General features: G+C 49.5%; 1 protein-coding gene across 1 annotated transcript; it reads left to right on the forward strand.

Moving 5' to 3' along the window:
* Positions 1-690: 690 nt before the first annotated feature.
* RABEP1 (rabaptin, RAB GTPase binding effector protein 1) lies at positions 691-23,240 on the forward strand. The gene is made up of 19 exons (XM_061561859.1): positions 691-852; positions 9,837-9,962; positions 10,682-10,843; positions 11,374-11,534; positions 12,255-12,374; positions 12,529-12,588; positions 12,743-12,878; positions 13,075-13,253; positions 14,299-14,406; positions 15,128-15,703; positions 16,134-16,238; positions 16,741-16,857; positions 18,225-18,323; positions 18,632-18,772; positions 19,167-19,356; positions 19,851-19,906; positions 20,138-20,236; positions 20,796-20,912; positions 21,405-23,240. Exons 1-19 carry the CDS (start codon positions 804-806, stop codon positions 21,504-21,506), a joined length of 2,703 nt encoding a protein of 900 aa, XP_061417843.1. The 5' UTR covers positions 691-803; the 3' UTR covers positions 21,507-23,240.
* The last annotated feature ends 894 nt before the right edge of the window (positions 23,241-24,134 follow it).

Raw genomic sequence — 24,134 nt, forward strand, 5'->3', positions numbered from 1 at the left:
GATGCAGAGTAAACCCACAACATTTACTAATCAGTTTCCCTGGTTTGGGAGGAGGGGGGGGAGGGCTTCGTCTAGCAGTGAATTGACCATGGGCGATGACCGTAAAAGTGCTTCAATCAGGAGGCGAGATTAAACAAAACTATAGAATCGTTCCAGCCTGTTATTTGAACACATTATTTGGTGACACTGCTGCTGCGTTAGCAGTAGTGCACAAGTACAAAAAAACACAAAAAAATACATCAACACCTTCGTCAACAACAAGAGAGAAAAATATAAAATAGGCGACGTTTCAGGCAACAACGAGAGAAAAAAATATATAAAATAGGCGACGTTTCAGGCAAGCATCCTTCTTCATGGCACATCTGTGGTGATGAATGTCATCACCACGTGACGCACAGCTGACGCCTCGCGTGAGCTCGTCACGTGGCGCGACCCAAGCGGCGCATGCGCACTGTGCGCCCCCCCCCATCGCCCCCCCCCCCACCGGTCCCGTCGACACACAAACACTGTGCGAGCACCCCTACGAAGTCGCACACTTGGGCATCGCCCAAGTAGTGCGCTCGTGCCATTGGCTGATTGACGTACACATCGGCGGATCGCGTCCAATCGTGAGCGGGCTCGCGGGTCACGTGCGCCGGCGCCGTCAACTAGAGCTCGCGCCAGGGGGGGGGGGGTGTGGGGTGAGATCCTGGACGCGCTTCGAGGCGGAGGACGAGGAGGTGGCGGTAGTTGGGGTGGCAGCAGCGGCGGCGGTATCAGCGAGGAGGCGGCGGCGGCGATAGGGGAGCCTTGAACCCGGCGGCATGGCAGATCAGGCGACCGGCGGAGGGAACTGCGGGACAAATGTGGACGGTGAGTAGCGGGGGCCGCGGCGTGACGTGTAACCCCCTGTCATTCGCCCCAGCGCCCCTCCCGACCCGACCACCATGCGGCCTACCGCGTCTCGGCCGGCCGAGGTGCCCCAAGACCCGGCCGCCCTCACTAGTCGAGGTCGGTGATTCACCCCGGCGGTCGGGATCGTGTGGGTAGACCCGTGACCCGAGCGTAGTGCTCCGCGTGCTATTTTATTTCCGGTTTGTTGTCATTCAATTGTGTTCTTTAAGCATCGACCTTTGAAACGTTGCCGAGACGAGGCTTTCTGCGTCTAGTGTTATACAGGACATGGTGGATAAAAGCCGATACTGGACATATATGCATAATGTATTACATTTTCTATGTTATTTGACCATAACGTTATTACTAATCGAGAAATCTTCACCCAGTCCAAAGGCATTTCTGGAGGTTCCTTCTGCATTGCGATGTTTGGCCGGTTTCATTATCCGTTACGACTTTCGCTTCGTGGTTGAGGAAACCGGGTTACCTGGAGAGAGAGAGAAAAACCTCACACCTCTCATTCCAGCGAGATTTGAGAGTCTCACGATTCCCTACCTGGTCCATCAACTCATCCCGCCAAAGTTCTGAAATGGATTGCTCAGGCGGCAAGCGATTGCTGTTGCTTGGAAGCGATTCATGATTCGGCATCAGCCATGGTCAATCCGCTGCTGGATTAAGGCATCCCTAAGCCGTCTCCTGTACAAATACACCACATAATCCTGCATTGTAAATTCAAGATTCAGGGTCTTGGGAATTATTAGATCAAGGCTCGAACTAAGCTAATTTAAGGCAATGGAAACAATACGCCGATTATAACCCAGCAAGATGCAAGACATTTATATTGTACAGTACTCAATTCATGACAAATGTATTGCCCAGGCAAGTAGGTGATGCTGTAGGTTTTTTTTACCCCGAAAACTGAGACCGCGAGGTTCGTGGTCCAAGTGGTGATCAGGTCAAGCCTCGTAGCCTCACGTGGCAATTTAATGCCGATATGAATACTCCTCGTGCGCGGACGAGGGATATTCTGGGAGCTACAGGGAGACATCGGCAATCCACCATTAACTGCTTACCCACGTGTCATCGAAATATCAACTCAAAACGATCATGATGTGTGGTATGACTTTATGATGTTTTTTTATATGTTTCTTGTAGGACCTTTGTAAACTTGAACTTGGAAATTTGTGAACATTTTGGTAGTCTGGTGATAAGATACGTTTCTTTAACTGCAGGGAATCTACATGCAGTGTGGTTGCCACTATTGTAGGGCGGGGAAGTTTTGCTGTATTATTAAGCAACTTTCGAGGTGTGCCTTGGATACAGGATCATTGGAGCGAGGGTGCCGAATTACAACGGCCAGGCAGAGTATATTATTCATGTCTGTAATACAGCACAGGGTTCCAGCCACATTGGGGGGGGAGTTCACAGATAAGCAAGGTAGGACTAAACTTGTCTCAAGCCTACACTATGGGAACCTCATTTGCCAGTAAAAATATGATAATTGGTTTTTTACCCTTCTATCTGGCAACAAAACTGACACCTTTTTACAAGGAGTCATGTTTGCATAGACCGCAATACCTGCAGTCATAATACAAACAAAAGAACATAACTCTGATAATGTGCACTGTCCTTGAAGTTGATTGGTCCACATAGCTGGGAAAGCTATCTCGGGTGTGGACCAATCAACTTCAAGGACAGTGCACACTATCAGAGTTATGTTCTTTTGTTTGTATTATGACTGCAGGTATTGCGGTCTATGCAAACATGACTCCTTGTAAAAAGGTGTCAGTTTTGTTGCCAGATAGAAGGGTAAAAAACCAATTATTGTCTCAAGCCTCTCGAATAATGCCTCAAGTTTTGAATAACGATTCAATATGAAATGTTCCGAAAATCACAGAGCCTCTTCTTGGGGTAATTGCTGAAACCAACAATGACACTATACAATACACAATGGAAGTTTATATTTTTAGCTCTTCATTAATTAATCATTGTATGAGAGACATTCGACGCTGTGTCGGTCAGAATCCTTGTTTGACCGTATTTCACGATCCCAGTCAGTGCAAGTTGGTTAAGGGGTTGGGCCCAGGGCTGGTGCTAATATCACTTTCCACTGATATTAGCCATAGCTGGGAATTGAACTTGGCTCCCCGGGTACATAGCACGGTGCGTTAACCACTGCGCCACTACCTAAACACTCATAATGGTTGTGTTATGTGATGAGTCATTATGAGAAAGTATCAATTCTCTCACTGCTTTGGCGAGCGTGGGACAAGCGCTCATCACCATTGGCAGCCCTGAGCCAGTGGTGGTAGGTAAATCATTTTCCTTGGCAGGGGCTAATCTTTCTATAGGACTGGTTGAGTTGGGGAGGCATTTCCTAACTGGGAGCTGAATAGCACTTCCGTATAGGACGTCAGGCAGGCAGCCACACTCAAACATGAACCTTATCATTATAAAACAATAACTAACAATGTATATGGTTAACGTTTAGAGGTGACTGAGCATGCTAAAATTATAAATACAGTGTTGTCTCCTCACATTCCCCCACCTACCCAATTATTGCAACTCAGGTACTTGTAGTATTGATGGATATCATTTACAGGCCGTTTTGAAATGGTAGACCTAATGTTATCATGGGCTGGAGGTTCCCCACCCATTCTGTTTGACCCGGTAGACTTCCCACAAAGTGGTACTGATTTTATTGAATGAAGGGATGATGGGCTCAGTTGACACATGACCAGAACTTTGACCCACGACCTTTCAACTGTGAGTCGAGCAATCTTCCACACGGCCACGCATCTCACTGCAATCCATGCAACTTATCTATATTGTGAAATGATATCGTTTTTTAAAATGTAGTTACCATTCACAGTAGTAAGTAAATCCAAAGAGGCACTGACCATGAAGTCCTTGGCTAGACCCCATTTAGACCATAGTGTTCAATTCTTGTCACAGCCGTACGTCTGCTAACTATGATAATTCATGCGAAACGGTCAAAAGTGAGCAACCGGAGCAAAGCCAGGTTTTCACTAGAATTGTAAGAGGAGAGAATTAATGGCCCAAAGGCTCTTTGTGTTATAACGTAGATGATTTAGAACGCTTGTGATGCAATCATTATCTCGCGTCACGTCAGGACAAGATACTGTAATGTCAACAGGGTAGAGCTTTTTCACTTTCTCTTCAGCTGTAGCCAATGTTTGAGGGCAATGCTGCAGATTATTTAAAAGTAGGACACAAAATTAGCTTGGGAAAAACATTTACTTGTGAAGAGTGTAAGCAACTGGGGACATGTTGTCTTGTTCACTTCTGAGTGCGTATGACTATATGCACGTGGTTGTTCAGTTTTATGGGATGAACACTATTAAAGGGTTATGGTTCTACTATGTATAACCACATGTTACCATTAATAGCAGCATAAGAGCTGTATATATCGCTTTACTGGCAAGGATCGTGTGGGTAATTTGCAGTGCAGTGTGTGTTGTTGGCTTGAGAGGCTTGTAGGGCAACCCTGTCCACAGTACTTTGTGTTTGAGCACAGCTTTTCATTCCTACAGTGAAACCTGACATGAATACACATTACAATGTTGATTTGTATATCATATGAATTTTACCACTTCCCAGGACACTGTACAGAATGTTTGGCATATTTATTTTATAGAGATCAAGAGTCGCGTCGTAGGCAGAGGGGAAAACGGTAAGATTTTGATCTTGGACTGGAACAGGGGCAGGGAGTCCAAAGGTAACATTTACTTATGATTTGGATGTATTGTATGTAAGAATCGATAAATCATTACATGCATAATAAACAGAATACAAATAAGATTAACACACACTGGCACAACAGCAGTTCCATTTTCCATTTTACTCAATAATAACTTTGAATTTAACATTTTTATTCTATGGTAAATTATTAACTCGTATTTCCATCCCCCAACTCCTTTTGGCGTTCTACCCTGAACCCGCTTGCCCGGCGTAGGTCACGACCCCTAGGTGGGGTGTAATCCGAGGAGAGCCGCTCGGTGAGCCCTCTTTTGGAACTGTGCAGCTCACGATGGGAAATAAACCCAGACGATTGTGACAAGGGCTGTCTCATTAATTGACGATTCTAGAAACGTGCAGTGGTGTAGGCTGGCGAGTAGGGTGTGTGGTAGTCGACGCAGTGGATTGCTGCGTTTGCTGGCTGTGCGTGGATGTGCCCCTCACAATCGGTAAATTGCGCTCATGGCCACGGCTTGACAAACCATTAAATAATACACGCGGCGTTACGATGCTGATGTAAAGTGCCTGCCCCAAGGCATGAGCATTAGACTTAATGTAATGGTGGGCCTCTGGTAACGTGTAATGTGCAATTGATATTGGCTCTTAAACCATCATTGAAGATGATGAAAATACTTTTGGTTACTGCTTTTATGGCCCTGCCCCTGTAAGGAATTTCATTAATTCGTGTGACAATTTTTGAACTTCTGGCCACGGTCTGTTATTGAAAATTGTTCTGAATATTTGATTATCTGGAAGAGAAAGTGTGAGTCGAAGCCAAGAGGACATAAGGACGTCAGCCAATGAGACGTAGTTAAGAAATCGGCCCATGTCCAGTTGTAAAGTGGATTATTATTATCTCAGGATCGTGAGATTGTGGGTATTGGAGGCCTTCATCCAGCGGTGAATTCACCATTGCTGCTGATGATGATGATGAGAAAGTCCTCCGATGTCTTAGTCTCATATATTTTTTTCTGTTGATAACTCATAATTGCAACACCGGTGCTCGAGAGCAGTCATGGCTGCTGCATAAGAGGGTGTTCAGTCTAGTGAGGCTGCCACAGTTTACTAGCAACAAATACAATTCAGCTGTTCGTAAAGCTGGGCTTGTACAGAACATCTGGTTAGTTGGAATGATGGCCGATGGTCAAGAATAACAGGGCAGTGGCAGTCAAGGAATGCGACGCATCAGAGAGGACGTCCAACCGAGGATATGGAGTGATGAAGTCTGCTTGTGTACATAAGTGCTCGGTGGATTATTACAGTACAGAGATGGCGATGGTTTAAGGAGGCCTTTATCCAGCAGTGGATTAACCACGGATGATGATAATGATGGTGAAATCAAACACACTCGGCATGTTCATTAACACTGCAATAACAGAACTGTATATACAATAGGTTGACATTTCAGATGGTGGTCCCTTTTTTAAAGCAGAGGGCAAAGAGACTGATTGGCATTGATGGAGCCTGCACTTTGCTGAACGTTGAGCCTCCTCGTAATGAAACATTCATGAGTGGGCCAACCAAGCTATACTCTTGGTAATCTAATCAGCCTGCTGAGTGATGATTTAATGCAGCCAGCAGAGCTTCTATTCAATTGCATCAAGCGCTCAATTCTCGCACCTACACATCTGGGCACTAAAGGTATGCGAAGCATTTGGTAATTTCCAAAGAGTTATGTACAGTGCAGCACACTCGTCATGTCAATATCATAATCGTGAAATCCACTATAAGTGTTTGACAGGCCGCATAGCTAATGTCAAGGGTGTGTGCCTCGACAATCTGGTATGGCTGGATGTTTGGGAATGATGAGTGGGTGTAGTGCCTTGTCAAGTAGAGGCAAGTGTACGTTCTCATGCGGGTAGAGTGGGTAGAGAGCTTCTCAGATTGTGCACGACACCACCACTTTTCCACGCAATGCCACAGTTGAGCGGGGGTGGCCGGTGATCAGTGGGCACTGTTGGGTACACTTATCAAGTTCATTTATTCCAGAAAACTGGACAACGGAGCTCTCGGTGCTAGATTACAGCAGTGAGAATGACAACATAGCAATGTTGCCATTCATTCTCTTGAGTTTCTCATAGTCAGCCCCTCGGTCATAATAAAATTCTGGCGGTCGGTCTGTTTCAGCAAACCTCAGAGCCAGTCCACCGTGAATACATTAAATAACATCCACGCCAACGAGGTCTTTTTCTTCAACACTGCTTCCTCTTGTGCTCGTTCAGAACCGCTAAGCTGCTCATGAATGCGCGGAGCAGAATTCCAGAGGAGAGTGCAGTCGGGACCGTAGAGCTCTCTGTTGATGGCTGCGACCAGAGTTGAGCTTTTCCTTGGGTTCAGGAACACCGCGTGATTGTAGACTCTTCCCGAGCGTAGCAAAGTTTTCGGATGATGCAGTGCGACCCACTGCGGGGTTATTATTTACGTCGTTAGTTCACGGGACATTGACCGTCAGATTGTTGGTTATGAAGTAAAATATTGCCATGGACGGAGAGATGTGCTGTCCCTATAATGCCCCTAGAGATGAGATTTCCTGCAGAATAGAGTTGCACGCCCTAGTCCTATCTTGATGGGCTGGTTTTAATGCATGCCTATTATTATGGAAAGTGGAAATGCCTATGCCACATGTTAAGGTGTGGATAGTAGGCATGTAATGATTCGTTATGCTCATGATACATCTATCGGATCATTGTGTAGTGACATAGTGCTAACTGTTGGCGAAAAAGGGGAACTGCGGTGTACGGCATAACTGAAGTCAGCAGGCCACGATATACACTATAGGGGGACATCTAGGGGAAAGGTCATAGAGGGGGGCCCATCAGAAACCTCTGGAACCCACGAGTAGGTTCCAGAGAAGGGGCGTGGCCGGGGCGGAGCGAGGCCACGCTGAGAGTAAAAGAAGGGCCCCTGTGAGGGACCTCAGGGCTGTTGCTGGAAGTGGTCGTCGTTACGATCTCGTCGCTGTCGTCTGGTCGCCATCGTTGCTGCCGCCTTCACTCGATATTGTGCTGCTTGATAGTTGTTGGCTGTATCCGTTCAGCGCCGTCAGTGTTAGACGGTTAGTGTTGTGTGTAGGCTAGCAACAGTAATAGTGTGTACCCACGTAGAGTTGTGTATAAGCTAGCGACTGTAGAGTGTGTACCCACCTAGGGTGTATTATCCTGATGGTGATCATTAAATAAAAGAAGTGCCTCCAAGTCTTCCTGTCTCCGAGTTGAGTCACTACATTGGGCGTCAGAAGTGCTAAGAAAAAGAAAATTCTGATTTAAAGCTTTCGTGACTGCATGGATTCATATTCTTGATTCTTTCGGTAAAGTCACGTAGAAGGGAAATAATAAAATAATAATGAAACATAATAAGATAAAATTCTCACGACGTTTCGGCCACAACACAAGCAGACGTCTTCAGGTGAAGAACAGGGCTGTTAGAAAGACATTCCTCTGTTGATATGCAAACTCCTTTGTCAAGGCTCTCTCCTCCTCCGACCAGCTTAAAAATACGCTGCCAAGCTTAGCAGTGTTCATTAGGATGCTGTCTTTCCGACAGCCCTGTTCTTCACCTGAGGACGGCTGCTTGCGTTGTGGCCAAAACGTCGTGACAACTTTATCTTATTATGTTTTATTTATTATTTCTCTTCTACGTGACTTTACCGAAAGAACCAAGAATATAAAAGAAAATTCGTCATGTTAAAAGCAGCGAAAAGGAAGAGCCCACCGGTAGTGTCCTCGGAAGACGACGGGGACGTCACCCCACCAACAGCCCCGGCATACGTGACCCCGGTCATCTGTCCCGAGGCTGCGGCACCTGCGGAGCAGCGGGAGCAGGACGCCGGCCCCTCGCAGCCGCGAGGTCGTCAAGGGGGTGGTGTATTATCCCGATGGTGATCGTTAAATAAAAGAAGTGCCTCCAAGTCTTACTGTCTCCGAGTTCGGTCACTATAATTGTATGGGAATCTATTATTGAAGAGGCATGCAAGTAACATTAAAATTTTATCCAAACTTTACGTACCAAACATTTCAGAAGGAAATATGGTACAAACGAGTATAAAAACAAGACTTAACCTGTTCTTGAATTGATTTATGACCCAGAATCACAATAGCACTGAGGTTGGGTGCTGGAAGGTAAGTTGTCACATGCCTCAACATGCCAAAATGTGAAAACTTAGTCCGTGTCTTCACTGTGACTTACGACATGTGATTGAGTTTTTATCATGATCGGGGACCTGGGTCTCTCAGTCCCCATGATCACGGTCGAGATAACGGAACCCGGAGCAAAACGGCTCGAACAAGCCGCCCGTGCGTGTGTTTATGTGTAAAACACACGGCCTCCTACCTCCCCTACTCTGTCGGTCTTCTCCACCATGTGAGGACAAAATGAGACCGTGGCTTCTCTTTAACTTCACGAAGCGGCCACTTTGAGAACGTCACCACGTTAGACCCAACACAGGCCGCAGGCACTTTGACACGCCCAGGCTTATGCACTGCAAGTTGCTAGGAATGTGACTGCTTATGGATTTGTCATTTAAAAAAGGAATTTGAAGATGCACGCACCGAGCCGTGTTTGTGAGAATATTATTTTATGAAAATTAAAACTGTAAAAGAAGATAACCAGAGACAGAATATACAAATGCGATAGTGCAAGCAATACCAGAAGCAGTTGAGTTCAATTGTGCCCTCAAAATTGTGACAATTTGAAATGTAAAGTTGCATCATTATTCATTTGAACTAATTGTTTTGCTCAAGATACACGAGTGGAATTGTGCATGTAAGAATGTATTCTTTAAGATTTATGAAGATCATATGCAAATAATTGACATGTGTTTTACTCATAAGATGTTTACGCTTATGGAGCAATATAAGACTTTACAAGGTACAAGAATACACAGATGACAATTAGAAATGATGGTGTAAAAACACGATATTAAAAGTAATAGAATTGATCATTCAAAAGATTGCGTTGGTGGGTGAATTGTTACGTCCCAAGTTACAAGGCGTGGAATCGCCAGTCAAGGAACGCAGGTCTCTGGCAATTGAAGACTATTCTGAGCCCTTGTGCTCTCACCTGGTTATACAAAAATAAACTTGAAACATGAACAATGGGTGAATATTTATATGCCCATGAGAGCCGCCACTCTTGAGGCTGCTCTGTGACTGAAGTTGTCCTTTCGGTGGCTGCGAGTTACAAGGAGCCCTCCGCTGCGTTCACAGAGCTCCAGCGGCGCGTCCGCGAGCTGGAGGAGAGCCAGGCGGCGCTTCTTAAGGAGAAGCAGCAGCTGGAGACCGACTTCAGCCAGAAGAGAGCCAAGTTCAAGGAGCTGTACCTCGCCAAGGAAGGTGAGCAGACGGCATTAGACAGAGATGGCACGGACAGTGGTGGCATAGTCTGCTTTTCTGGCCGTTAAGTGGGGCCGCATGTTTCACCTGGGTACTGCACACAATGGAAAACGCATGACCTAATCACCCGTAATGCGCCCGGTATCATCTGATGCTGGAAGCTAAGTAGGGTTGAGCCTGGATAAGCGCTTGGAGGGGCGATCACAGTGCTGAACGGGCATTGTGTGCCGCTGGGGCCTATGCTTTGGGTAGTGAAAGGCAGAGTGGCACATTTCATTGTTGTATTCTACTTCTCTGTAGGGCTATATACCCCCCACAACCCGCGTGGTTTGTGGAGGCCGTCATCCAGCAGTGGGTTGACAAAATGGCTGTATATGTGCGCACACACTGCTCAGTGCTCGAAGTGCTAATTTTCCAAAGATTAATGAGGTTGAATATGATGTAATGCATGCTCCTGGAGCCGGATGGTTGTAGTGGATGAGCAGACAGTGGAAGTCTGCTTATCAACTTTACAACAACTTTTGGATCCAGCAGAAGAAAATAAATGACGGCGAGGCATCGTAAAATCACCAACCATGTCCGAGATGATGTCTTAATATTGATATAACCTAATTTGGGGGCAGGAGGCAGAAGGCCTCTAAGCAACCGCCAAGAGTGTGTAACCGCTGGCCGATGGTGACCAAGCACGTGTCGGTGTGTCCGCCGCGGCCTGCACACAGATGAACTGAAGCACAGCCAAGCACAGCTGACGACCGCGCAGGAGGAGGTGGAGAACATCAAAGCGGTCGCCACGGTGACGGAGAGCACCAAACAGGAGGCGCTGGACCACGTCCGCGGACAGTGGCAGGAGGAGGTGGCCTCGCTGCAAGCCGCCATGAAGGGTGAGTGTGACGCGTTCCGGTCGGAGCGTCGAGCTGGCACCGCCGAGATCCTGGGTTAAATTCCAGGCAGTGTGGAGAGTCCATGGTTTCAGCCTAGTTACAAAACACACGTTACTAGATTTTTTTGTTCTGCACCTAATTTGACTAAACCAAATATTAGTATGTCTCTCGTATGGTAGAGCTGGTGCTGCTGGACCAGATGTCACTTGAATGTTTTTCGGAGGTATCTCTGATATCCGTTTCTGCAGGCCGTTCTCTAACAAAGAGTTGCAATGCCCTGGGAGATAAAATTGTAGGATAACATGTTTTAGTGTTTTTGTAAGTTCACCCTTTGTGGCGAATGGTAGCTGTTATTTTTCCTGTTATATGGGTTCTGGCCACACCACTTTCGTTTGTCAAGCCAGCCTTGATAGATGCTCGCTTACAGCACTTGCACCAACATCTTACATAGCTGTGGGGGAGATCTTCGTCTTTATTTGTGTGGAACCGGTCGATGACGTGGTGCGGGTGCCGTGCTGTGCGCGCCACAGAGACACTGGGAGACTACGAGATGCAGTGGCACGCGAAGCTGGATTCGGAGCGAGCGTCGTGGGCGCAGCACCGAGAGAGCTGGGAGCGCGAGCTGGCGGACCTCCGTCGGCAGCTGGCTGAGAGCACCCAGGAGGAGAACCTGGAGACGGAAATGAAGAAGGTACAATGGGGCAGGGTGGGCTGCCGGCGTGCAGATCCAGAGGGAGTGGGGTACGGGAGAGCAAGGAAGTGTTATATTAATTGTTAGAAATGCTATCGCTTGCAACCCATTGTCAATCCGTAGAGAGTATTTGGCTGCTATATATTTCCATGTAATATGACACTGTTCAGCTATCATTTGTGGCCAGGGCACTTCTGCAAAAGAGCTATCTGTACAGCTCAGTGGTCCTAACCTGATCAAATAAAAAATTGTTTCAAAGTTAAATTTACTGCTCGATGAAGGTCTCCCCTTGCCGTGTCGCGGGGGGGGTGGGGGGGGGGGGTTTGCACATTATGCTAACCACTCTTATCATTTAAATGACACAGCCAATGAACAACAGAACGTGGACTGAAATAAATGATGATAATGCTGCTGGTGATCATTTCTACAAATGTGGGGAAGGGTGGATGTGAATAAACCATAAATGCACTATTCAACAGAAAGAAATAAGCGATGATGTGTGATGACATGACCAGCATTGGGCACGATGATCTCTTGAGCTTATTGGTGGAGACACAGGAGCGCGAAAAGCGTTTTAGCGCCGAGGATGATGGTCGGCTTTACGAAGGGCAAATGAAGGAACGGTAACGACGTTGGCGAGCGGCGTTAATGGAGGGGGTCCACGTCTGGGACGTGCTCGTGGGAGGCGGATGACGAGAGCTGTCACCGTGGCAACCGCAGGCGCAGGAGGATGCGGAGAAGCTGCGCTCGGTCGTCATGCCGATGGAGCAGGAGATCTCGAGCCTTAAGTCGCGACTGACAGCCGCCCAGGAGCACGCGCGTCAGCTCGAAGACTCGCGGGTGAGCCCCTGTCCTCGTGCCGAGAACCCAAGCCCCCTGTCGTGCCATGGGATCGATGGCAGAGCCTGCACATAGGCACTGTGTAGTCCCCGCTGCCGAGACAATTTGAGCTTCGTGCGTCGCTGCGCTCCAACCACTGCCCATCCATCCCCAGGTATCGCAGACAGCGTCGCAGGCGGAGGAGGCCGAATCTCGCGAGGAACTGGGCGATAAGGTGCGTGCTCCTCTTGCTGCTCTCTCTACTTGGCCTGCGCAAGAATCTGCGCATTTTACTCACCGACTCTGTGTGTGTGCGTCTGACGCCGCCCGTAACTCCTTCCGCTGGGGCTGCCCCCGCTCTTTGTCTCCTCCTCGTGCGCCGTGGCCAGGTGAAGGAGCTGAACCATTACTTGGAGACGGAGAAGGCGTGCCGCACCGACCTGGAGATGTACGTGGCCGTACTCAACACGCAGAAGACCGTTCTGCAGGAGGACGCCGAGAGGCTGCGTCGCGAGCTGCACGAGGGTGCGCATCCCGACACGCCATTTCGTGTGGCAGACGGCCAGTCTGACAGTGGTGTCGTAGTTGAACAGTCGCGTAATCGCGTCACCGTGTTCTAAGTATGTTGTTTAGCACGTGATTGCCAATGCTGGAATCGGCACACGTTGGGTTTGAGGGGTAACTCGGCTTATGGAGAGGTGCGTGTGTGCGTGCCGCGCAGTGTGCCGTCTCCTGGAGCTGGAGAAGCAGCAGCATGCGCAGCTCAAGCAGACGTGGCACCGTGCCAACGACCAGTTCCTGGAGAGCCAGCGTGCGCTGGTGCGTGACGCACGGCGTCTGCAGGCGGTGCTCACCGCAGAGCAGCTGCGGCAGGTGGAGGTGCGCCGGCGCAAGGAGCAGGTGCTGCCACCACCACCAACACCACCGTTGTTACCAATATCTTTTTGCCACTGCCAACAGTGCTGCCAACGCCACCTCCACACCACCACCATTAGCACCATTATCACTACTACCACCACCACCTTCACCATCATACCCACCATTGTCTCCACCATACCCACTATCATCGCCACCACTATCATCGCCACCACCATCAACGCCAAAATCACCACCGCCAATACCACCTCTACCACTGTCACCATCACTAATGCTGTGGTTACCACCATTACCACAATCACCACCACTACCATCATCACCACAGTGGCACTTCCTGACTTCCCATCTGGGAGGTTTTCTGGCAGGCGGGTCTGGTTAGCTGTTTGGCTTAGATTACTGTATGTGTGTGGGGCTACATTCTGGGCAGCAGAGGGCAGTATAGCGGAATCAGTTGTGCTGTAATTTCATGCACTCATGCTCCTCATCTTCACCAACCCACACTGACAAATCTGATGAAGTATGGTCAAATTACCCCCACCACCCGGAGGGAATGATTAACAAGTTACATGTAGGTCTATATTCAGATTAGTTTACCAGGAAATGGTTGAGTTGATGTGTGGTGGATTGCTTCAGTGCCACTGTTAAACTTTCTGAGTTCACTAAACTGCGGCCTTCTTTGAGTTTTCCACTCTTGAAGGTCGTAGTGGGCGGGTCTGCCGTGAGACGTGCAGATGTCATTTAATGTAGACCACAGTTTCCCAGGTAGATTAAATACCGTAGGTTCTTTTGTGAAATTATGTAAACACTTTGACCGACACACAAACAGACCTTACCTGTACAGGTTAAGTAAACTTCTGAGAGATTATTGGGCCTTACCAAGTGAACTTTATTTAAATGATGCCCCCTCTGCTTGTGAGGAGCAGTTATTATTGAGTATTTGCGTGGTCACGATTGACTGCCTTTTCATAAAGATTCAAAAGTCAAACGTGTTATTCGCTTTTTCGCGTGGACACGTGGTGCTATAAGCGTGCGTGCGTGCGTGTGCGGCCGTGCACGTGTGCAATGTCAGGTGGAGGAGAAGAGGGAGCAGGAGAAGAGGCAGAAAGTTAAAGCTGCTGCGGCGAGCGTCACCAATGAATCCCACCCAAAGTCCAGCCTCTCTGCTTCTGTGGATGACGTAAGCTGCCGGGGCGCTTCACACGGAAATCCACATGTTTCATATAATGACTGAAAATGAGTCCGAAGACTCTCTCTCAGGGGGGAGGGTCCTTTATTGTGATGTTTGGCCAACGCCAATGACATTGTATGTTTTGAGTTATGGGCGGAAACTGAAGAGCCCAGAGGAAGCCCAGGCAGAACGGGGAGACAACGTACAAACTGCGAAGCGAAAAGTCCGGAGTCGAACTCAGGTCGTTCTTGCTGTGAGGCACAAGTGTTAGCACTGCGCCACCCTGCCGCTCTGCTACAAATTCACACATCCAACCGACCTGACCAATTAACCGCCCGCACCCAATGCGGTATTTGTGCTTGATGTAACAAATTTTCTATAGATCTTCACACATCCAACCTTTTCACTTGTATAGGAGTCTGATGTAGGAAGTACTGTATTTAGGCACCACTTATTGAAGTCCTGAATGTTTTTAAAATGTTAAAAACGTGTGCCATATTCTCCCAATTATAAGATGCTGTGGGAGAGCAAGACATGCTCCAAACTTGTACCCAGTGTCAACAAAGTGATATAAATGTGGTCTCGCACACACACACTTACCAGATTACAAGACGCACTTTCAACTTTTGTTTTAAAATATAGGGGGGGGGGGGGGGGAATTGTGTCTTGTCATTTAGAGAAATACGGTAATATTTCACGTGTTACAAAATCTTCACGGTTGATTTGACAGGTGCGAACGCCGCTGCCGCAGTCCACGAGCCCGGGCAGCGACGGCTTGCGGCGCGTGCAGTCGTCCGACAGTCTGGGGGCGAGGGTGGTCGTGGAAGGGTCAGAGGCCAGGGAACACGCGTTGCCACCCCCGGACCCAAACGGCGCCCAGGCCGCCCTTCCCCACGAGCATCTGACGGCGGCGGAGAAATCGGGCTCCGACAGCAACCTCGACGAGATGGACTTTGGCCCCATGGTGAGCGCCGACCTGGACCTCGAAGGCTTCGACACTTCGTCCGTCACGTCCGAGCTGTCCAACTTCATCCCGGACGGCGCTCACTCGATGATGTCGATGGCGCCGCACGCGGAAGCCCTGGGTGCCAGTTCGGTTGACGGGGGCGCTGCCGTGGTGCAGGGGCCCGCAGGGTTCATGCTGACGAGGGCGCAGGAGCTGTCCATCAAGGCCCGCACGCCCGAACAGGAGGAGACCGCCTCGCTGCTCTCCACCGTCACCATGGTCTCCACGGAGACACTGTGCGCTCTGCCTGATGGGTACCGGTTGGTCAGCGAGCGGGAATGGGACCTTTTGCAAGAGGAGGTGAGACGATTGCGCCTCTGTGTTCGTGGTTAATCGCCCAATTTGATTTAATCGCAACACCTTCATGATGACTGCCCTCTCGGGCATGTTTATTTCTTTGGCTGCCACTGCTTTCAGTGATTCGGCTTTCGCAGGACATGTCGCTAGATGGGATAACCCGGTGGAGATTTTACGATGAAAGCATCTCTGGTGCAGGTGCTGGGTGGCAGCAGGATTGTGAGAGATGGCAACTGATTTGGCGAGGTCTTCACCCAACAGTGGGTTGATCACCGCTCATAACGCTCGTGTATAGTAGTTGCGGTTGACATCGTTGTCCTCCCCAAGCCGTCGCCACTACCTCTCACGAGCCTGGCAAGCCGAGCACCGGAGCTGTGTGTGGGTCCTGACGGTGTGGTGGTGCCACCGTGCGTCCCTTCGCTCCGGCTTGCAGGTGCAGAAAGCGGCGAGCAATTTTGGGCGCCCGTGTGACATGTGCTCCAACTATGAGCAGCAGCTCCAGACCATACAGGCGCAGGAGGCCGACACCAGGGACCAGGTGTGATGCCCTCTTGATTGGTGGCTCTAAACACAGTAGTTTTCCCTGTAGTGCTCGTGCTGTTGTATTTGTGCCTATTTCCTATTTCCAAATACACGTTACTTGTCCCATTTGCTGCGAGACCGTTATCCGTGCCTTCATCTCGTTTTGCCTAAACTACCGCAACGATCTCCTTTTAAGGTCTCACCTATATCTCACCTCAACTCAATATGATGCTCCACGACACCACCGTAAAATTCGATCACATAGCCCATCCTCGGATCCCTCCACTGGTCCCCAATCCATTCAACTAGAAATTGGCCAGCAACATTTTAAAGATCGCCCAGCCTCGGTGAGCTTTGCCGTCACTCGGGCAGCTCTCGCCCCGTGTAGTGTCACTCTCCCGAGGACGACCGTGCCGCTCGCGGCTCGTCGCGACGTCGCCCCTCGGGAGGCCTCGTCGACATTCGCGTGTAACCGATGGCGGTGGTGGTTTGGCGGTGGGCCGGTTTACACGTTGCAGTTGAAGAGACTGCACACCATGCTGCGCCAGGCCAACGAGCAACTGGAGAAGGTGGGCAAAGAGCGCGACGAGCTGGAGGACGCGTCTCGCCGCTCCGCAGAGGATTGTGCGCAGCAGGTATGCCACCTCGCGCACCTCTTCTGAGGTTGTAATGCACCGGAGCCCATGAATGATGCCTGGCTGTGATGAACCAGAACCTTGTGGTAGACCCAATGCAGAATATTCCTGGGTTTGATCTTCCAGGAAGCTTATCGTTCACTCTTAATCGCATCCACTGCACAACCATGGCAGATGCAGATACCTGATGCACAAATTGAAAAGTAAAAAGTCTCCAGTGTGCGACGGTGGTCATCCAGAACGGACCGTACAGCATATAACAACACAATGCCCGATCCACAAATACAAAGGAGACCTCACAGCGATACGATCTGCTGCTCCTGACGCGGTTGTCTGGCTTGAGCACCTGAATGTGAAATTGTAGTTGTTGCTCTGCATCTACATCAGCCACACGAAAGAGACCAAAGTCGGTTAAGGCAGTTGTCGTCGCCACTTGCCACATCGCCAGCGCCAGCGACCGTTGCTGCCACGTTTTTGGTTGTAGCAAAAATGTAGTTGCCCGTTTCTGTACAGATCTGATTGATGCTTCCCCAAGATGAGAAGAGGTCACATGACCACCCGAGGTTTTTGTGCTGTGTAGACCAATAATTGCTCATGGAATACACTCTTCAGCATTCCTGTGTCAAGTTTCCAGAGTAAATTATCATGGTAAATGCCCCTGTTGATGACCGTTGCTGATAACGACTGGAATCGTATTGCATGAGTGTGTTAAGGCTTTTTTTAAGGTGCCTAATCTCTGCACTTTCGTTGAAATATTAAGTTGTGTACTTTATTGAAAGCTGAAACACATTGTAAAAAAATGTTCATATTGAAATGGGCAATTTATGAAATATACAGCAACCATTTGATTTCCAGGAGCAGTCCTATGAGAGGTTCAGATTTCCCGGGACAGATAATTAACAGGTCGAGTGCTGTCATTTGTTGGTCGTCAGCTTAGCCCGTCCTGGTGCTGTTATTGCTGCAGGTTCAAGTGTCAATTTTATTTTGTTTAACCTTGGTGAGGAGTCAAGAGGCCAGGAAAGAGGAGACTCATTCGCATCGTGACCTGGGTCACCACCACCATGACAAAAGGAAAAAAAACTAAGTACAGCAATGGAGCAAACAGAAATGAAAACAAAAACAACTTCATCACTTGAGGAAGCGAAAACACTGCACGAACACAAATCAATGCCACGTAATAAACTCCCTGCAGCGAAAGTCAGCTGGGGCAGATTATCCCTTGACTGATCTGAGTACAGTTACAAATAAAGTTACCGAAATATTAAACGAACATAAGGTGACCATTGTACTAACATGTAAACAGACAAGGATATGGCGCTGTTGCTGATGGTGCTACTGGAGCCACTGACTGGGGCCCCTCTTTTCAGATCGTTGCGCTCACGGAGCAGTGCCGCACGGCGGAGGCTCTGCTACAGGAGCTGCAGCAGAAGTTTGTGGAAACTCAGCAGAAGGCCTTGGAGCAGCTGGTACGCGCTTATGGGACATGCCGAGCAAACGCACTTTACTCAACGCGCTTAAGAGTGACGATGCACTGCGTCAACTGGAGGCGTAACGAATAACGAAATGCAAATAATTGTCGCGATTTATGGTGGCGATTCGATTAAAGAATCGCATCATTCCACCCTTAGTCAAAACACCGGCTCGCCGAGCCTTTACCGACCGTCTGACCCACAGAATGGCAGTTAAACAATTCGTCCCTGTCGAGCGAGAATGCCACCGTGCCGTCGCTCAAGAGGGCGCCATCGCCCCTCCTCGTGCTCTGTGTGCCCGGCAGGCGGTGCTGGCGAGGTCGCGCGAGCAGGTGGCCGAGGAGCTGCGGCGGCTGCAGGCGGACAACGACAGCCTGCAAGGCAAGCACTCGGTGCACCAGTCCCTGCTGCAGGCCGAGGGCTTCGTCATGCCGTCCGTGGTGCAGGTGAGCAGCGTCGAGAATGCGGACGAAAGGGGGCGGGAGCGCATCGTCGCCCATCAGCCTAGATGATGGCAACATGCCGTAGTGCGATCGTGATATGCCGGACAGCCCCTAAAAACACGTCCGTGCATAGCTACACATTGGTAGTCTGATGAAATGGCCACACATCTTTTGAGCTGGTGGTCTGTAGAAGACTGAATGGTTATGCGCTTTTAAATATAAATTGAAAACTAATTTCTTAAGAACTACTTTGTGTTTAGTTAGTTGTCCTTCCCCCCCCCCCGCACCTCCGATTAGCATGGTTGACTACGTACGGCGCGAAAGAAGTTGAACATACGTACATAGATAAGTTACATCCTCCATTAAGCAAAACGGTGGTTCTGCCCCGTGGGTGTAGGAGCTGCAGGCGCTGGTGTCGCAGTACCGGCGGGACGTGGTGGCGGTGCGCACGGCGTGCGAGCATGCGGAGGAGCGGCTCCACGCAGAGATCCTCTTTCTGCGCGAGCAGCTGACGGCCGAGCAGGGCACCAAGGACAACCTGGAGTCGACACTACAGCTCGAGATCGACACCTACAAGGAGGAGATCGGTACCGTCCACTTCTGTCCATCTTGTGTCATCCACGTAACTGAGGGTTGATGCCCATGACAGATCCTTTCCATCTTGGCGCTGTTCAGCGTCTCTCACGGAGAGTCCCATACAAGTGATCCTTTTCCTCTCCTTCTGAATTCATGACTTGACAGCCCTTAAAATTCATATTTTATCCGTTTTAATAAATACTGAAATATTGAGATGACAAAAATGGGGCTTAATTTGTTGAAATCCATCACGTTGCCTGGAATTAATTAAAACTACACATTCCAAAGAACCACAAATACTGTTTGTGTCTTTGTCACCCGGCCGTTCTGATCGTACTGTCCTTTCTTCTCGCCTGTTCTTGCGTCCCTTGCTCTCTGATCTGTATGGATTGGCCCAGATGTCTTAGAAGGTAACCACAGAGTTTCTTTACCTTTGCTTTTGCAAGCGGCAGTGCTCGTCTAGCCAGGCGTGCCTGACCGTACCCGTCCGTGTGCTTTTTCGCAGCCTCCATCACAAGCATCCGTACCGAGGTGGAACGACTAAAGAGCTTGAAGGAGGAGGTGCGTTCACACAGGCGCCATGCACGGTGACATTGCCTCGCCCTGGCCAGGCAAAGTGTGCCATAAAAAAATACACCTGTTATAAACGGGACGCTGCGCATCCACGCGCGTCAGTTTGAGGACACGCTGTTATTACCACGTGGTCCGGCATGTCTGTCTGTTCAGTGGCGTTACTGCAGTCGTCGAAGTTGTTATATAAGTTGTCGTGGCGGTGCCGTGTGTGCCACACAGCTAGAGAAGTCCGTGCAGGAGAAGAGCCAGCAGCTGGAGCGGCTTGAGCAGGCGCGGCGACAGCTGGAGGGGCAGCATCGCGAGGAGCACGCGCAGAGGGTGAGCGACGCACTCGCAGATACACACATCGCGGGGAGCTCCAGCTCCGGTGGGTGACACATACGCACCACTGGGAGCTCCACACTCCCTGGGAATGTGATGCAGGGGTCAGTGGTACCAGTAGATGAGGCAGCTAGGGGGCAATGTACGTATTTATGTTGAACTTCTTTCACACCGTACGTAGCCAACCGTGCTGATTGGAGGTGACTTTTAAAAAACAAATAATAATGGTCTAAAAAACACATTGGGGTTTCTCCCCCAAATAGATATCTTTCAGTTGTTAATTTAAAGTGCAATAACATTTATTTTTGTACTTTTTATCGAAACTTTGAAATAAAATGTACATTAAAATAACAATGACAGGCCACTTCATTAATTGACGAAACATCATGACTATATCCCAACTTGGCAAAACAATATAGAACTTTTCTCAAACTGGAAAAGATAGGGACGAGAGGGAGGGGGGAAACGAATAAACTCGTAACAGTGGAAACCGTGAACGCGCAGCCATCCTACTGCTTTACCCAGAATGCACTTGCGCGCGGGCCTCTGTCCACAGCTCAAGCTGGAGGAAGTGGTCCGAGAGGAGAAGAGCAAGACCCAGCGATTGCAGAATGAGCTGGACACGAGCGAGCAGGTGCAGAGGGACTTTGTGAAGCTCTCCCAAACACTACAGGTGAGACTGACCACGCCGCCACACGTTGCTGGCTAGGCGAGTCCAGGATGGGCCCGTCGTGAGTGAGCTCCAGTCTCTACCGTGTTGACCCTTGGGCCAAGTGGATTTTGTAGGAGTCCAGGTCGGTGAATTCGGTAGAAACAAGCGACAGTTCTTATCACACACGACGCTGGGACACGAGCAAGTGGCCAGTGTCTGAAGGGGCGTGCGGTGAATGTATTTATTTCGAATTGTCCTTTCCCCCAAAACAAATAATACGGTGCAATTTATAGATGCTCTACGATACAGTGGGTTAGAGTTGTGTCGGAGACAGTCATCGGTAGAGGAAAAAAAGTAAGGTCATGGAAAGGATGTTCAGCAAAAGACGTGGTTCATTTTTATGTATTTTAGAAAATTCAATGAACATGGCAAATGTCTCGAGCAAAAAGATAATCGTGAAAGGTGCTGCTGCCGCCGCACCATATTAATTGTTTCTGCCGTGTTTCCACGCAGGTGCAACTCGAACGGATCCGTCAGATGGAGTCAATGGAGCAGGTTCGCGAGATCCTAAACAGCACTGATCTGTCGGACGTTAGCCAGCTCCCCGACACGTGACGCTGTGCTCGCACCCCTCCCGTCCAGCGCCTCCGCTCCGGCTCGTGAACCCGGCCCTCCCGTGGTGGCGGCGTGAGTCTCCGAAAAGATGAATCTCGGCGAAGCAACCGGACTTGGGTGGTTCCCCACTCGCCGATGACCTGGACTGCAATGGGACCTTGTTGTTGCGCGAGTGGGCGGGCGGGCGGGCGGGCAATATGGAGGAGCCCGAGTCACCGACCCCTGCACGCACTTACACTAGACTGACCGTGCCGGTTCTGCCACTCAAGTCGTCCCCATTAAGGTCGGAGGGGTCAAAGAAACCCGACGACAAAATTCTCGCCTTGGCAGTTTGTGGCGGTGACGTTGGGAGCACAGGCCCGAGAGCGCTGCACCCATTCTCTGCGTGTGGTTTCCCCTCTTCGGCCCACCTGCCTTGGCCCCTCTTAAATACATTTTCCTTACCTCGTGACATTATTGGGAGTAGTGCGTGGGAAGGATGGTAAAACTGCAATGTAATTTATTTAACTCTAATGATGTGTTGACGCGTAAAACTGATTGCTCTTCCGCTCCATCGCCGAAGCCAACGCACTCCGGCTCCGTCTCGTCTTAATCCGGCCACGAAGTCAGCGTCGTGACATCGCCCCGGTGCGCACGTGTGCGGCAACGTTTGTTCCACTGAGCAGCGTTTTCGGTGAATGTGAAGCTCATCCTAACGATGCTGCCGTTCTTGTGCAATTCGGACGGTTTTCCTCGACTATGCGGTGCCCCAGTACATCCGTGTTCCCTGGTGTAGATACTGATTGTTGCATTTGTGGGGTTTTTGATGGAATGGCATTGACAGCACTGTTAAGAGTCACTTCACCCTATTGGGCTAAAGGCCACAGGCACTTAACACATGGGCATGGTGGCGGTCGAAACGTTTGGAAGATGAGAAAGTGAGCTTCACCGATTCTAACGTTCAGCTAAATTTAAAGCTCCGTATTCATGTAACAATCGCACAGTTCTGCATGACCATGAAGAGGAGCGTCTACAGGGAAATATGTAGTAATAAGTGCACACAATATCACACAAGGGGTTGTACAAAGGTTTTAAATGCAGGGCACTGGACGCATTCACCGACTACTCATGATTTAATAAAGTAGCCCCAAGCCTCGTCGCTTGTTCTGTAATGTGATTCACACGCACGAGCTTAGCACAAATGCAAGAAGGCGATTAATAATATTGTCAGTTTGCCGTTTTCTAACCGCCTTGACCGCCCTTCGTGGGTCCCGTGCTGTTAAGAGGGGGGAGTAGGGGAAGCCGTGTGTAGGGGGTCAGGTCTTGACCCTTTCGACAGGCGATTGTGTAACCCATGGATGCCCTCCCCCACTGCACATGCTCCCGTGCCCCCCAGGGAGAAATCTGACAAGTTACATTCAGATAACCCATGTTTTGCTGAATTGGTACTGAAATATGTAAAAATGGTATCTGTAAGTGTCCTGTAGTCCTCGCAAGAAAAATAAACATATACCACACAATGCATGTTGGGTCATCGCAGTGCCGAAAACTGGCAGTGATGAGTATGTGCAACTCATGTCACAGGTTCACGCCGATGATGGAAATGATTGTTTAATCTCCTCTTGTTGCTAATGAAGGCATCTGCACATTTTATCCAAAATCAACATTCAACTAAACGCCACGTTCACCAACGCTTGATTTTGGGAACCTTTTACCCTACCATTGGTTTTCTATCAATAAAACATTTATGGAATCCGATTCTGCTCAGGTCCTCGTTGGCATCGAATACAGTCCGCTTCGTGATGCGCGTTGATCACTTATCGTGGTCTCACATCTTGTTGCATGGCGGTTCATCGCGCGACGAGAATTGTTGGAATGCACAGCACCACTTTGGGTAAAAGAGGTCACTCGAAGTGGTCTCTGAAGTGTGCACTGTATGTGACAATACCTCCAAGGGCCAAACTCTTAACATGGTGTGTTGGTATTCTGCGAAGTCCCCAACGGACACTTCATCTCGTGTCACAATGCCAGATTTTAATCTGGAGCAGATGTTTAACTTCTAACACCCAAAATCACCCACACTGGTGCCAGGGGAACGAGAGAGACGTCTCTGAACATTACGTTCCATGCCAGGCGCGCGCACACAAAGTGGTGGTCGTGGCCGCAAGGCGTTGTTTCGGAACGGGGCGCCGTTCCCATCCCGCACGGCCTGCGTATCCTGCAGATGCGTGGGCACTCGAGCGAGTCGTGGTGCGGCTTGAAGCCAGTGAGATTTCACAACTGGCTTGGGAAAGTGAAGTGTTTGCTCAACTCGCTGTCGCGTGACCCACGGTGATAGCGCAGCGGAAGCTGACCCCAGAGCAGCCATGCAGCACGTGGCCCTGGACACCACGAAAGCATCGAGTCACTACTGCTGACAGGCGGATGTTTTGCCATTTCCTTCCCTGCCACCCGCATGCTTTCGAATAACAACCATTGGGACACTGCGCAGATGCGGCGGCCGCTTGGCACGCGACACTGGTGAGGCAACGATGGTGAGAGTTGAACAAAAAGAGGTCGTGACCGTTACGTGTTGTATAACAATGTTCCTTGTTTTGAAGGATTAGGCAACAGCGCTTCTCGCCCCGAGAGGCATGGGAGAGCGGGAGG

This window comes from Lethenteron reissneri, chromosome 28 (genome assembly GCF_015708825.2).
Source record: "Lethenteron reissneri isolate LAM-NWPU_2019-01 chromosome 28, ASM1570882v1, whole genome shotgun sequence".
In the NCBI taxonomy this organism is placed as follows: Eukaryota; Metazoa; Chordata; class Hyperoartia; order Petromyzontiformes; family Petromyzontidae; genus Lethenteron; species Lethenteron reissneri.

Excerpts from the sequence above, each read along its gene's own strand:
- RABEP1 (XM_061561859.1), top strand. The coding sequence starts at position 804 with ATGGCAGATCAGGCGACCGGCGGAGGGAACTGCGGGACAAATGTGGAC. Across the intron at positions 14,407-15,127 it reads TCTCTGCTTCTGTGGATGAC|GTGCGAACGCCGCTGCCGCA; the intron begins GTAAGCTGCCGG and ends TTGATTTGACAG. Across the intron at positions 19,357-19,850 it reads CACCTACAAGGAGGAGATCG|CCTCCATCACAAGCATCCGT; the intron begins GTACCGTCCACT and ends GCTTTTTCGCAG.